General features: G+C 36.1%; 1 protein-coding gene across 4 annotated transcripts in view; it reads right to left on the bottom strand.

Moving 5' to 3' along the window:
* The window catches only part of CCDC7 (coiled-coil domain containing 7), a 291747-nt gene that overhangs the window by 74399 nt on the left and 201189 nt on the right, over nucleotides 1-16159 (bottom strand). For all 4 annotated transcript variants that reach the window (XR_008912402.1, XR_008912401.1, XM_007504770.3 and 1 more), the window contains exon 11: nucleotides 8687-8717. Coding sequence is in view for 2 of the 4 variants with exons in the window: in XM_007504770.3 (XP_007504832.2) it covers nucleotides 8687-8717 (31 nt within the window). In the remaining 2 variants the exon portion in view is untranslated. The remainder of the gene's footprint in view (nucleotides 1-8686; nucleotides 8718-16159) is intronic.

The raw sequence follows: 16159 nt of genomic DNA on the forward strand, positions 1-16159 counted from the left end.
GTTCTTAGTGGGAACCTCTTCAAACTGGACAGAACCTATCAGGGTTTGCATTCCACAGACAAAGATTTTGAAAACTCAAGATCATCCATACACTGTGGTGAAGTAGAATTTTAGTGGAATATAATAGCATTAAATTTTTTTATAAAATGTTAAATTTTGAGATTTATTTTTTTAACTACCACTTCCTTTTAAAACAATAAATAAACCTGAACAAAACTAGCAGGAGAGGAAGGACTGTGATTCTACATTTTTGGATTCTATGTAAATCTTACTTGGAAAAGTCTCGAATTTACTTCACTAACTTCTTGTCCTACTTATATTCATCAGGTTTACTGTAATATCTTCAAAATGAAAGGAGTGATTTTTGTTTTTTTTCAATAGGTTAATAATTACTTATTCATCAGCTATATCAAGCTGGGGACATTTAACATATAACCTCCTCTTCCTCAAAAAAAAAAATCAACACATATATTACCCTTTAAAAAGTGGCCTGCACATGCAGAAGTAGTAAATAAAAGAAAATGGATTATGTATTTAAGAAATAATTTTTGTTCTATTTTTTGGAGAAGAGAGTTTAGGAAATTTGGCTCATTTTTATATATAAATTTACCAGTAGTTAATCAAAGTACCTTTCCAAGCACCTGTTACATTTTGGAGTCTTAAAACATTGTGCTTATTCTGTAAATTTCTGAATCTGAGTGGTCTGAGGAATGCTAGGAAAGTCTTCTAAAACAGTTCCAATATGAGCAAGTTGGAATCAGTGGCCTTTAATCTATGATCACATGGTAACATTGAGGAAGAAATTCAAAATATTTTCATAAAGGGATTTCATTTCTTCACATTAAATTTTATTAAGTAATAGCTAGGAAAATATAAGGGTTACTTAGAACATAATTACTTCTTATATAAGCAGTGTGTAATTTAGTTTCAATAATGAGACAGAGGAAAATAGAATGTGTAGCCTAAAAGCAGGAAAAGGAGATACCTATGATTAAAAAGGACATTGTAACAGATTAGAGAATTTGGACTCAATACAATATTAATAGTATAATATGCTAGTGTAATAACTATACAAATATCCTGAATATTTTTATATCAGATCAGAAGTTTGTCCATGTTCAAAATTTAGCAATATGAAAAGTTATCTTTAGTAAAATCTTAAATTTAAATCTCTAAGTGGCTCATTATTGTATATTTTACTCTCCTAAATATACTTCAATATAATTGGGGCAGGGGGTTCTTCAAAAATATACTGTTGATATATTCAGCTTTTTCTACATTAGAATGTCTATTGTTATTCTGGTTAAGAGCAATAAATTTGCCCCATCAGAACTAGTCACAAATAGAAAAAAAAATCTATGAAACAGTACTGTGTTTCCAAGTCAACAAATCTACTTGAACTGCTTACCAACCAGGTCTATAATTTACAAGAATCTATAACAGAATCTTTTCATAATGAGGTATCAAGCCATTCCCAGGATTTTTCCCAAAACAGAACTTACTCCTGAGTTATAGAATTACAGAATCTTGGAGTTAGAATGAACCTTAGAAATCATCTAGTCCAGAGACTTCCGGGTAATCATGGCTGCAATCTAGACGCCGCACGCTTCCTCTCCCCAGCACCGAACAAAATAGACTACATCAAAGGAGCATAAAATCACCTTTGGAGGAACAGAAGGACTCCCCAGTACCCCACAGAGGCAAAGGTACGTGGGGCTTGAACATTTCCACACTAAAATAAGAAGGAAAAGCTTGCACAGAAAAGTGAACTGAGCCGCCCTTCCCCCACCCCACCTCCCCCACTAAACCAGAGTGAGCTACCTGAGCGCTCACCAGGACAGCGAGTGAGTGGGGAGCGTCTCTGTCTGGGGGGGCACTCCAGGGTCCTTGGGATCTGGGGACTGCCAGGAAAAAACGTCTCAGGGCGCTTTCACTGGAGAATCCAGCGGACCTGGACTTGGGGCGGGCTGCTCTGAACAACGCGCGCTGATTATCTGGGCGGAGCTGAATACCTGGGCTCGGAGGCTGGGAAGAACTAGTCTGAAGCAACCTAAATTCACAGAAAAACCGCTCTTATAACCCAGACCCCAGACCAAAAAGGAAAGGGAAATAAAACCACCAAAGGGATGGCTCACATGGCCCAAAATCAAGCCTCCAGGAAGAAAGGGAAAAAAGTGACTATTGAAAACTTTTATGGTGGAAGTACCCAAGGAAAAGAGGAGAATGAGGAGGAAATCCAAAAAAATTCAGAACACGCCTCCCAAAATGGAAACTATAAACAAGCTCTGGAAGATCTCAAACTGGAACGTATCCAAAAGATGGAAACCTTCTGGAAAGAAAAATGGGAGAAAGAGATCAGCTGTCTGACAGATAAGACTGCTCAATTGGAAAAAGAACTCGAAGCATCCAATAGAAGGGCAGACAAGGCTGAAAAGCAAATCCAGTCCCTAATGACCAGAATTAAGCACCTCGAAGAAAGTGAGATGATAAAACAGCAAGAATCAATAAAGCAAACCCAAATAATTAATGAATTGGAAGAAAACAGAAAATATCTCACTGAGAAGGTCACGGACCTGGAGAACAGAGGAAGACGAGAAAATCTCCATATCATCGGTCTCCCAGAAAAACCAGAGGTAAACAACAAATTGGATATTATTCTAGAGGAGATTATAAAAGAAAATTGCCCCCACGTTCTGGAGCAAGGGGGCAAAATAGAAATAGAAAGGATTCATAGAACACCTTCTATACTAAATCCCCAAAAGACAACGCCTAGGAATGTAATTGCCAAATTCAAGAGCTTCCAAGTAAAGGAGAAAATCCTACAAGAAGCCAAGAAGAAGAGCTTCAGATATAAGGGGGCTCCCATAAGGATCACACACGACTTAGCGGCTAACACACTAAGAGACCGCAAAGCATGGAACACGATATTTAGAAAGGCAAGAGAGCTGGGTCTCCAACCAAGAATCAACTACCCAGCAAAACTGACTATATACTTCCAGGGGAAAGTATGGGCATTCAACAAAATGGAAGATTTCCAAGCATTTGCTAAGAAAAGACCAGAGCTCTGTGGAAAGTTCGATATCCAAGCACAGAAAGCAAGAGAAACATGAAAAGGTAAATATGAAAGAAAGGGAAAAGGAGATAAATCTTATCTTTCTCTTTAAGTCAAACTCTCTTCTATAAGGACTACATTTACATCAAATTATATATATTAATATGTGGGGAAAATGTTTTGTGTAACTCTCATAAATTGTATCATCATAAGAGTAGTTAGAAGAAACATGCATAGGGAAAGATTGGGGAATTAAGAAGATTTGGGGAAAGTTGGGGCAAAACAAGGAAAAGGGAGGGGGGAACCGTGATAATACTAAGATTAACTTCAAGAAATAGGGGGGAATCAATAGAATAAACTTTCCCATATAAAGATACACATGGGAAGGGGAGGGGAAGAACTCTCATATGAGAAGGAGAGGAAGAGAGCGTGAAGTGGAATTACTTAAACCTTACTCTCAGTGAAATCAAATCTGAGAGGGAAGAACACCTAGATCCAGTGGGATCCTGAATTCTATCTTATCCATTAGGGCAAGAAAGAAAGGAAAATTAAGGAGGGGGAGGGGGGAGGGAGTACAAAAAGGGAGGGAAGGAGAGGGGGGAGGGGAAGGGAGCATAAAAAGGGAGGGGCTAGAAAGGGAAGCATCTCAAGGGAGGGGACTAGGGGGACTGACCTAAAGTAAATCACTGGTTCAAAAGGAGAAAGCTAAAGAAGAAAGGTCAGAACTAGGGGAAGACATCAAAATGCCAGCGAATCCACAAATAACAATCATAACTTTGAACGTGAATGGGATGAACTCACCCATAAAACGCAGACAAATAGCAGATTGGATTAGAACCCAAAACCCTACCATATGTTGTCTTCAAGAAACACATATGAGACGGGTTGACACTCACAAGGTTAGAATTAAAGGTTGGAGTAAGACCTTTTGGGCCTCAACCGATAGAAAGAAGGCAGGAGTTGCAATCATGATATCTGACAAAGCCAAAGTACAAATAGACCTGATCAAAAGGGACAGGGAAGGTAAATATATTCTGCTAAAAGGAAGTATAGACAATGAGGAAATATCACTAATCAACATGTATGCACCAAATGATATAGCATCCAAATTTTTAATAGAGAAACTAGGAGAATTGAAGGAGGAATTAGAAAGTAAAACCATATTAGTGGGAGACTTGAACCAACCACTATCAAATTTAGATAAATCAAATCAAAAAATAAATAAGAAAGAGGTAAAAGAGGTGAATGAAATCTTAGAAAAATTAGAATTAATAGACATATGGAGAAAAATAAATAGGGACAAAAAAGAATACACCTTCTTTTCAGCACCACATGGCACATTCACAAAAATAGATCATACACTAGGTCATAGAAACATGGCACTTAAATGCAGAAAAGCAGAAATATTAACTGCAGCCTTTTCAGATCACAAGGCAATTAAAATATTGATCGGCAAGGGTACATGGAGACCCAAATCAAAAATTAATTGGAAATTAAATAACATGATACTCCAAAATCGGATAGTTAGAGAAGAAATCATAGAAACAATTAACAATTTCGTTGAAGAAAATGACAACGGCGAAACATCCTTTCAAACCTTATGGGATGCAGCCAAGGCAGTACTTAGAGGAAAATTCATATCCCTGAGTGCATATATTAACAAATTAGGGAGGACAGAGACCAAGGAATTGGAAATGCAAATAAAAAAACTTGAGAATGAACAAATTAAAAACCCCCAGAAGAAAACCATACTAGAGATCCTAAAAATTAAGGGAGAAATTAATAAAATAGAAAGTGACAGAACTATTGAGCTAATAAACAAGACTAGAAGCTGGTACTTTGAAAAAACAGACAAAATAGACAAAGTACTGGTTAATTTAATTAAAAAAAGGAAAGAAGAAAGGCAAATTAATAGCATCAAGGATGAAAAGGGGGATCTCACCTCAAATGAAGAGGAAATTAAGGCAATCATTAAAAACTACTTTGCCCAACTATATGGCAATAAATATACCAACCTAGGTGATATGGATGAATATTTACAAAAATATAAATTGCCTAGACTAACAGAAGAAGAAATAGTTTTCTTAAATAATCCCATATCAGAAATTGAAATCCATCAAGCCATCAAAGAACTGCCTAAGAAAAAATCCCCAGGGCCTGATGGATTCACCAGTGAATTCTATCAAACATTCAGAGAACAGTTAACCCCAATATTATACAAACTATTTGACATAATAAGCAAAGAGGGAGTCCTACCAAACTCCTTTTATGACACAAGCATGGTACTAATTCCAAAGCCAGGCAGGCCAAAAACAGAGAAAGAAAACTATAGGCCAATCTCCCTAATGAATATAGATGCAAAAATCTTAAATAGGATACTAGCAAAAAGACTCCAGCAAGTGATTAGAAGGGTCATCCACCATGATCAAGTAGGATTCATACCAGGGATGCAGGGCTGGTTCAACATTAGGAAAACTATCCACATAATTGACCACATCAACAAGCAAACCAACAAGAATCACATGATTATCTCAATAGATGCAGAAAAAGCCTTTGATAAAATACAACACCCATTCCTACTAAAAACACTAGAAAGCATAGGAATAGAAGGGTCATTCCTAAAAATAATAAACAGTATATATCTAAAACCATCAGCTAATATCATCTGCAATGGGGATAAACTAAATCCATTCCCATTAAGACCAGGAGTGAAACAAGGATGCCCATTATCACCTCTATTATTTGACATTGTATTAGAAACACTAGCAGTAGCAATTAGAGAAGAAAAAGAAATTGAAGACATCAAAATAGGCAAGGAGGAGACCAAATTATCACTCTTTGCAGATGACATGATGGTCTACTTAAAGAATCCTAGAGACTCAACCAAAAAGCTAATTGAAATAATCAACAACTTTAGCAAAGTTGCAGGATACAAAATAAACCCACATAAGTCATCAGCATTTCTATATAATTCCAACACAGCTCAGCAGCAAGAACTAGAAAGAGAAATCCCATTCAAAATTACCCAAGACAAAATAAAATACTTAGGAATCTATCTCCCGAGACAAACACAGGATCTATATGAACACAACTACAAAACACTTTCCACACAACTAAAACTAGACTTGAACAATTGGAAGAACATTAACTGCTCATGGGTAGGACGAGCCAATATAATAAAAATGACCATCCTACCCAAACTCATCTATCTATTTAGTGCCATACCCATGGAACTTCCAAAAATTTTTTTTACTGATTTAGAAAAAAATATAACAAAGTTCATTTGGAAGAACAAAAGATCAAGGATATCCAGGGAATTAATGAAAAAAAAATACAAAGGAAGGGGGTCTTGCAGTCCCAGATCTCAGACTATATTATAAAGCAGCAGTCATCAAAACAATTTGGTACTGGCTAAGAGACAGAAAGGAGGATCAGTGGAATAGACCTGGGGCAAGCAACCTCAGCAAGACAGTATATGACAAACCCAAAGATCCCAGGTTTTGGGACAAAAATCCACTATTTCATAAAAACTGTTGGGAAAATTGGAGGACAGTGTGGGAAAGATTAGGCTTAGATCAACACCTCACACCCTACACCAAGATAAATTCAAAATGGATGAATGACTTGAACATAAAGAAGGAAACTATAAGAAAATTAGGCGAACACAGAATAGTATACATGTCAGACCTTTGGGAAGGGAAATACTTCAAAACCAAGCAAGAATTAGAAAGAATTACAAAATGCAAAATAAATAATCTGGATTACATCAAATTAAAAAGTTTTTGTACAAACAAAACCAATGTAACCAAAATCAGAAGGGTAGCAACAAATTGGGAAACAATCTTCATAAAAACCTCTGACAAGGGTTTAATTACTAAAATTTATAAAGAACTAAATCAACTGTACAAAAAATCAAGCCATTCTCCAATTGACAAATGGGCAAGGGACATGAACAGGCAATTCTCAGCCAAAGAAATCAAAACTATTAATAAGCACATGAAAAAGTGCTCTACATCTCTTATAATCAGAGAGATGCAAATCAAAACAACTCTGAGGTACCATCTCACACCTAGCAGATTGGCTAACATGACAGCTATGCAAAGTAATGAATGCTGGAGGGGATGTGGCAAAGTGGGGACATTAATTCATTGCTGGTGGAGTTGTGAATTGATCCAACCATTCTGGAGGGCAATTTGGAACTATGTCCAAAGGGCGATAAAAGACTGTCTGCCCTTTGATCCAGCCATAGCACTGCTGGGCTTGTACCCCAAAGAGATAATGGACAAAAAGACTTGTACAAAAATATTCATAGCTGCGCTCTTTGTGGTGGCCAAAAATTGGAAAACGAGGGGATGCCCCTCAATTGGGGAATGGCTGAACAAATTGTGGTATATGTTGGTGATGGAATACTATTGTGCTAAAAGGAATAATAAAGTGGAGAAGTTCCATGGAGACTGGAACAACCTCCAGTAAGTAATGCAGAGCGAGAGGAGCAGAACCAGGAAAACATTGTACACAGAGACTGATACATTGTGGTACAATCGAAGGTGATGGACTTCTCCATTAGTATCAATGCAATCCCTGAACAATCTGCAGGGATCTAAAAAAAAATACTACCCACAAGCAGAGGATAAACTGTGGGAGTAAAAACACTGCTGAAAAGCAACTGCTTGACTACAGGGTTGGAGGAGATAAGACTGAGGAGAGACTCTAAATGAACACTATAATGCAAACTCCAACAACAGGGAAATGGGTTCGAGTCAAGAACACATGTGATAACCAGTGGAATCATGCGTCGGCTATGGGAGAGGGAAAGGCGGGGGGGGGGGGGGGGGGGGGGGAGAGGGGAGGGGAGGAAAAGAAAACGATCTTTGTTTCCAGTGAATAATGTATGAAAACGACCAAATAAAATAATATTAAAATTAAAAAAAAAAAAGAAATCATCTAGTCCAACCCCCTCATTTTACAGAACAGGAAAATTGATCCTTTCCTAAGTGTTGAAATTACTCTGATTATCTTGGGCCACATTTCCAGCACCATTAAAAACTACAAACCCAAGTTCATAGATGCAAAGATCTGATAGTTCCTACCCAGAAAAAGAGTAGAAAAGTATTCTAAAATCTGTATATTAAATATGAAAGAAGAAGCTATCTCAAAGATTACATAAAAATAGCTGAATCAAAAGATTTCACCATAAAACCTAAACAGGAAATCTGTTGCTAATTTAAAATTTTCTGTAAGAGCTTAAATCTTGCATTTGCATAAGATTTTCCCCATGGTAAAAAGAAAAAGATTATTCAGTGTTTCCTACTTGTCCTTTCTAGGATTTCCCCAACTCTACTCCTCATGTAAGCCTGGAATATCAAGTAACATCAAATAATCAATCATTCTCTCCACTAAAGAAGAATTTTATGCAAATGAAAAGCTTGAGCCCCAGGTTATATACCTTTACTACTTACTCCAAGAGCTATGTAGCTCTCTTGAGGAATCTCTTCTAAATCACTAGAGAGCCTTGCACCTTTTGTGTTTTATAGGTGATCCAATCAATTCTAAGATGAGCTAAATGAGAGAGTGCTGCTTACACACTTACTAAAGGAAACTGACCATTTTACTTTGAAAGTAAAGCATACTTACATAGTCCAGATTATCTAGTTCAGTCATCATTCTAGAAAGAAAAAAGCAAATTTAAAAATGAAATACATTTTCTATCAATAATTGTTGTACAAAACCCAAATTTCCACAGAAGGGAATATTCTGAATAGTCTAAATTAAATTTAAATGTACCACCAGCATTCAAGTAATTAGGTTTCTTAATTAAATTTTAACTGGAGGACATGGTCACATACTGCATTTCTAATTTCTTGGTCAACAACTTCCTGCATAATGGTCACTTATCCATGTTCTGAATTTCTGCTTTTCTACCTAAGTGCCTATTTGGTAGTGATTAGTTTCCTCTAAATCCTGGAAAAATCTCCTCCCCACCTGACCTCTAAAGATTAGGTCTATATCTTATGTTATAAACACTTGCCTGCCTCCCTTTAAGTATTTGCACTTGACCACAGATGGAAACGTCACAATGAAACTGCCAGTATTCTTTTCCACCTAACCTTCCTTTTGGGTATAAAACCAAAGGGATAATGAATTATTCTTTACATAGAGGATTGGTCTTTACTTCTATCTGAACATTTACTGGTTATTTTACTTAAGGGATTTTCCATGTTCCCCATAATTGAATATTTAGAATTGGGTGACAAAATGGAGTTGGGTTGCCTAGGCAAGGTTTGTTGGACTTATACCACCAAAGCAAGAGACTGACGTATGGTCACTTTATGCATCTCTTAGAGTAGCATCCAAGACTGATTGGTTACACTCAATGGAAAAACAAACACATGAAGCTGACAAAAAGAAATATTTTCAAAGAAAACATAAAACTTGAAGACTCTAGAAAATACAGGCTTGCATATATTTCCTAGCTTCATCAAGGGTCACTGATTGTTTCTCCTAGTCATTTCCAGGAAGCTTTGAGAACATGACTACTATGTTATAATGTTTTCACATAATGTGCCTGCTGAAATCCAAAGTCTGTATTTTCTTTTACAACTGCTATATCACATGCTATATCATACAACTGCTATATCATAGGTCAGTCACTTTAAGCTTACAATCCAATAAAACTTTGAGATCATTTTTTACAGGAGCAAAAGGATACCCACAATAATATATCTTATAAGTAGTCCCCAGTTATTAAGAAATCTAAGGAGGCATGGACCAACATCTCATGCCATACATCAAGATAAATTAAAAATGGATACCAGATCTAGAAATAAAGAATACCATAAACAAATATGGGGAAAATGGAAACGTTTACCTATCAGACTTATGGATAAGGGAAGAATTTATGGTCAAACAAAACAGAAAAACATAAAAATGAAAGATACTTTTGATTACATTAAATTTTTTAAAGTTTTGTACAAATAAAACCAATTCAACCAAAATTATAAGGAAAACAACAAATTTGGAAAAAAATTTATAGCAGGCGCAGGCATCTCTCATAAAAGCCTCCTTTCTCAAACATATAAAGAACTGAGTTAAATTTATAAGAATGTAGGACATTCCCCAATCTAAAAATGAATGATCAAAGGATATGAACAGGTAGTTCTCAGAGGAAGAAATTAAAACTATCCATAGCTATATGAAAAAATGTTCCAAGTCATTACTGATTAGAGAAATGCAAATTAAAACAATTCTGAGATACCAACTTACACCTACCAGATTGGCTAACATGATGAAAAAGGAAAATTATAAATGTTAGAGGGGATGTAGGAAAATTGAAACACCAATACACTGTTGGTAGAACTGTGAACTGATACAACCATTCAGGAAAGCATTATGGAACCAGGCTCAATGGGCCACAAAACTATGCATACCATTTGACCCAGCAATACCAGTACTGGGTGTATATCAGAGTTCAGAGATAAGGGAAAAGGACCTACCTATACCAAAAACATTTTTAGCAGCCTTTTGTTGTGGCAAAGAAATAGAAATGAGGGGTTTTCCATTATTTGGGGAAATAGAAGAACAAGTTGTGATATGTGGTTGTAATGGAATACTATTAGCCGTAAGGAAGAATGAATACAATTGGCTCAAAAAAAATCTGGAAAGACTTCTTATGAGCTGATGCAAAGTGAATTAATTAAGCAGAACTTGAAGAACAATGTATACAGTAACAGAAATCTTATACAATGATCAACTGTGAAAAACTAAACCACTGTCAGCAAAGCAAGTCTCCAAAATGACTGCAAGGGAGCCATGATGAAAATGCTATCAACAGCCAACAAAGAAATTGTTGGAATCTGAGTACTGATCAAAGCACTGCATCTTCCACTACATTTCCTTCATGAGATTTCTATTGTATATGTGATATGTCTTCTATTATGACATGAGCAATATGCAAATATGCACAGTCATCCCTTGCTATATCACAGTTTGCTTATTGCAGCTTCACTGTATCACAAGTTTTTTTTAATATATCTAATTCTGTATCATGGAGTTTTTGTTATATTGCAGGATTTTAAAAAAATTTTAAATTAAAAATTGATTTAAGAGTATAGTGTTTAAGAACATATGAAGTATTTGTAAAAGTGTGGGAAAGATTAATAAGAGTGTTGAAAAGGTTTATAGGAGAGTGGGAAGGGTTTATAAAGTCTTAAAATATATATATAAAAGATAAAATAAATATAATGCCACTACTTGGCAGATTTTCACCTATCATGGGACTCTATAGGTGAGAGATCACTTCATTACATGAAAGTATGGGTATAACTATTTCAGATTATTTGCTGTCTTAGAGGAGGGGAAGGGAAGAGAAGGAGAAAATCTGAATTTTAATATATCAAAAATAGTCAAAAAGTGTTTCTCCATGTAGCTGGGGTGGGGGGAGAAAATAATTGGGCATATTCAAAGAACAAGCAAGCAGGTCATTTTGGCTAACCATAGAATATATAGAAAATGGTTGAAATGAGGCTGAACAATTAGACTGTCTCAAAGAACTTGGATTTTATTCTATAGGTAGTAGGGAGTCAAGGAAGGGGTTTGAATAAGGAAGTGTTCATCAAATTTATGCATAAAGAATAATAATCTAATGTGTAGAGGATATATTAAAGAGAGAACAATTGTGAGAGAAACAAGGCAAATAATACTTGACAAAACACTGTAGACATGCATCATCTCCTGAGTCATCACCACCAATTTTTAAAACAGGTATTCTCAGTCATTCTGGCCTATCCAGAGAGTTTTTCATAGAAATTCATCTCTCAACCACTTCTCATGTCTTGCCATTATTTCAGCATTTTCTACAATCCCTTCTGGCTCTATGTCAGATATTCAATACATACTCCATCAAAAGTTGTATAAAAAAGGACAAAAAAAAACTTTTTGTTTTATAAAAACATTTAACCCAAACTAAAGCATATTACATGTATTATTAATGTACTATGGCAATAAATAGTAGGTAACCAATAAATATTTTTGAATTAATGAATAAAGCTTAAAGTAAAAACTTGCCAAAAATAATTTAATAATTTAATTCCATGAACACTGCTTTATTAGAAAATTATATTAAATAATACAGTTGTTCAGTCATGTCTAACTCTATACCCCATTTAGAGCTTTCTTGCAAAGATGTTGGAATGTTCTCAATTTCCTTTTCTAGCTCATTTTATAGATGAAGAAACTCAGACAAACAGGGTTAAGTGACTTGCCCCGGGTCACACAGCTAGGAAGTATGTGAGGTTAAATTTGAACTCAGTAAAAGAAATTGATTTACTCTATGCCTAGCCCTTTATACATTGCACCATCTAATGGCCTTGATAATATACAATAGTGACTTTGAAATACTTAATATTTAATCTTGGTTTTTTGACTCCATAATTCTTTTATCGTGTACCAAGTGATTATTGCTTTATCCTAAATTATGCTGTAGATAAAATAATATTTATTCAATTTAGAAATAAAAATCCTTAGAAGGAGAGGATGCAAAAAAAAGTTCAGAAAAATGAATCATTGGTGGAGTTGTGAACTGATCCAACCATTCTGGAGAACAATCTTGAACTTTGCCCAAAGGACATAAAAAACTGCATACTCTTGTGTTCCAACAATACCATTATTAGATCTGGATCCCAAAGATATCTTAAAGAAGGGGGAATGCAGAATGAAATAAGCAGAACTAGGAGAACAGTGTACACAGCAACAGCAGTATTGTGGAATGATCAACTGTGATAGACTTGGTTACTCACAGCTATACAACAATCCAGAATAATTCTGAGGAATTTATGACCAAGAATGCTATCTACCTCCAGAGAAAGAACTATTGGAGTCAAAATGCAGATCAAAGCACATGATTTATTACTTGATTATTTGGGTATATGTTTTGGAGTTTTGATTTTATAAAACATCTTGAAAAAATGAACAATATGGAAATATGTTTTGGATGATAATATATGGATAAACCAGATTGCACTGCTTGTCAACTCTGTAATTTGTAATAAGTAAACAATAATCATTAAAAATAAATTTAAAATGGAAAGGATATATTTATACAAAATATTGATTGCAGCTCTTTTTGTGGTAGCAAAGAATTAGAAATTGAGGGGTTGTCTATCCATTGACCAATGATTTGAACAAGGTGTGAACATGTGATTGTGATAGAATACTATTGTGCTATAAGAAATGATGAGCCAAAAGAAAGGATGATTTTGGAAAAACTGGAAAGACTTATATGAACTAATATAAAGTCACTTCACTTTTATATCATTTTTATATCAAAATCAGAAGAACACTGTACACAGTTCATAGCAATAATTTTTTATGAACATTGAATATGACCTAGTCATTCTCAGCAACGTAATGATCTGAGACAATCCCAGAGATTCATGATGAAAAATGCCATTCACCCTCTGAGAAAGACCTGATGGCATCTGAATGGACAATAAACCATACTATATTTCATTTTCTTTCTTCTTTTTTCATTTAAGATATTTTCCACAAAATGACTAATGTAGAAAAATGTTTTAAATGATTATACATGTAAAATCTTTATCAGATTACTTACCATCTCAGGGAAAAGGAAAGGCAGAGAAGATGACAGTCAGGAAAAGGGAGAGAATCTGCTCAAAGTCCTAAAAAAGGTTTTAAAAGTGTTTTTACATGTAGTAAGGGAAAAAAATAAATTAATGTGGAGTAAATTACCTTATTATAAACTTCTAGTTGCAGAGAAAAATTATTCTCTAACCTTCCTTTTCTTTTCTTCCTGTGGAAGAGGCATGAAGAGAGAAAGGTTTTGAAGGAGAAGACAAGATACAAGAGACTGAGCTGGGGACATGTTTTGTCAATCAAGATGAAGATTCTAAAACGGAATGTTCCCAGGAGGTGTGGCAGTTGAGCTGACAAGGGGGAAGGGCTGGGAGAGTCTCTGTCTGTCTGTCTGTCTGTCTGTCTGTCTGTCTGTCTCTCTCTCTCTCTCTCTCTCTCTCGCAGTTGAAGCTAGCAGTGGAGGCTGACTGAAGACCCAGATTGTGCTGGCTTGTTTTTTGGGGTTTTCTGATCAAGGGAAGACCCCTGCGCTCTCTGAGATTTTGACTGACCAAGAGTTGAGGTTTTTCTGGCAACAGAGATAGAAGAAGGAGAAACTGGAAGTGTCTCTCTCTTTGGCAATTGAGGCTGGCAGTTGAGGAGTCACTCTCTCTCTCTGGTAGTTGAGGATGGCTGAAGACCCTGATTGCGCTGGTTTGTTTTGGGGGGCTTTTTGATCAAGGGGAGACCCCTGTGCTCTCTGAGATTTTGACTGACCAAGAGTTGGGGTTTTTCTGGCCACAGAGAGAGAAGAAGGAGAAACTTAGCTTTTGAGTTGGTTGTCTCTCTCTGAGAGTTTAAGCTGGCCAGGAGAAACTAAGAGACCTTGATGGTGTTGTAAAAGAAGAAAGAAGATCTTAACTGTTGTCCTCCATTTATCTAACTGTTTCTTTTCCCACTTTGTTACTGGACTATTTCCATAACCCTCTCAACTTTCTCCTTATAGATTAGGGAAATCCTCATCCCACTTTCCTCAGTTTCCCATCCTGTTATCCCAATAAACTTCTACTTGAAAAAGGAAAAGATCTTTATAGTTCACTTAGAGAGGAGGAAAGAAGCCAAAAGCTTCAAGAAAAATTGGGAGGTGAAGGGGGGCAGGGAGCAGAGGGTTGGAGAAGGGAGGGAGTGAAAGGGAGGAGGAGGTTGGAAAGATATACTGATCCATCAGCCATCAGTAGGGATCAATAGGAAAACCCCAGAGTAAACCCCAGAGCGGTCCTCTGTGTACCAGCATCCCTGTGTGCCAATATCCCTGTATGGCAGCATTCCCCTGTACTAGCAGTGTCTCTCATCTATCACTATTGTAACTAGGAGATCCTCAGGGTGTGTTCCCCTATAGCAGCACTCTATTCACAGCCAGCCAGAGAACAACAGTCATTAAAGAAGAAACAGGTTCCCTTTTCAATATTTCAACAAGTAACAGATTCGCCTCAGTTTACAATATTCTATTTCATTCCCTAGTATACTACTCTATTCTTTTTTTTCCCATTCTTCTTTTAAGATCAAGAACCAACCAGGCCTTATAATTAGAATCTCTCTATGGTCTAACTTATTCTTCATTGTAAATCTATATTCTTTGCCTTATGAAATAGCACAGTTCAAGATCTCTACTGAATGGTGGTGGCTGCTAAATCATGTGTGACTCTGACTATAGTTCCTTGGTATTTTAATTCTTTTTATCTAATTGCTTACTGTAATTTTTCTTTGACCTGGAATAGATTTTGGCTATGATGTTCATAGGAGTTTTCATTTTGGGATTTCTTTCTATTTCCATTTTGTCCCTTAATCAATCCAAGAGTAGCTGTTGACATTTCTGAAAAAAGGACAGAGCTGCTTTGACATGAGGTTTTACATCTGCAGCCTAGAGGACAAACTCCAGATTTTTCTGGACATTGGAGAAGCAATTTGCTATGAGACTGCACTGCTATTTTATCTCCACAAGATTTGTCTACTATCCTACAAAAATCTTTTTTATTCTGAAAGCACACTCCATTCCTGGGCTACCCCTTATGTGTTTTTCTCACTAGAAGTATTCTCTCCTCCTATGATCTCTCTCTCTCTCTCTCTCTCTCTCTGACTATATGGTTCATCCCAGAACTACCAATTTAAGGAGGCCTCTGCCCCAGATCCATCATCTCTTTATTCCTTTCTAGACTGCCAAACTCTATTGGACATTCTCTACAATTTCTTTCCCTACCCCACCCCAGCTCTGATCTGCCATTCCCCTTTATATTTTCAGCTTTCTTCATTAAAGGAAGATTGTCTTTCTATTTCTATTTGTACTTTCATCCTTTAGAACTGGTGCCTAGGGTTTGGTAAATACTTATTGTTCGACTCACCGGTTCTTCAAAATCTGGACAGCTTATGATTTCTTGAAATATGCAATCTAAGATTTTTATTTTGGTCATTAATTTCAAATAGTCCACTGATTCTTAAATTTTTCTCCTTCTGCTTTCCAGACTAGTTGTTTTTACTGTG

The sequence above is a fragment of the Monodelphis domestica genome, chromosome 5 (assembly GCF_027887165.1).
Source record: "Monodelphis domestica isolate mMonDom1 chromosome 5, mMonDom1.pri, whole genome shotgun sequence".
NCBI lineage: Eukaryota > Metazoa > Chordata > Mammalia > Didelphimorphia > Didelphidae > Monodelphis > Monodelphis domestica.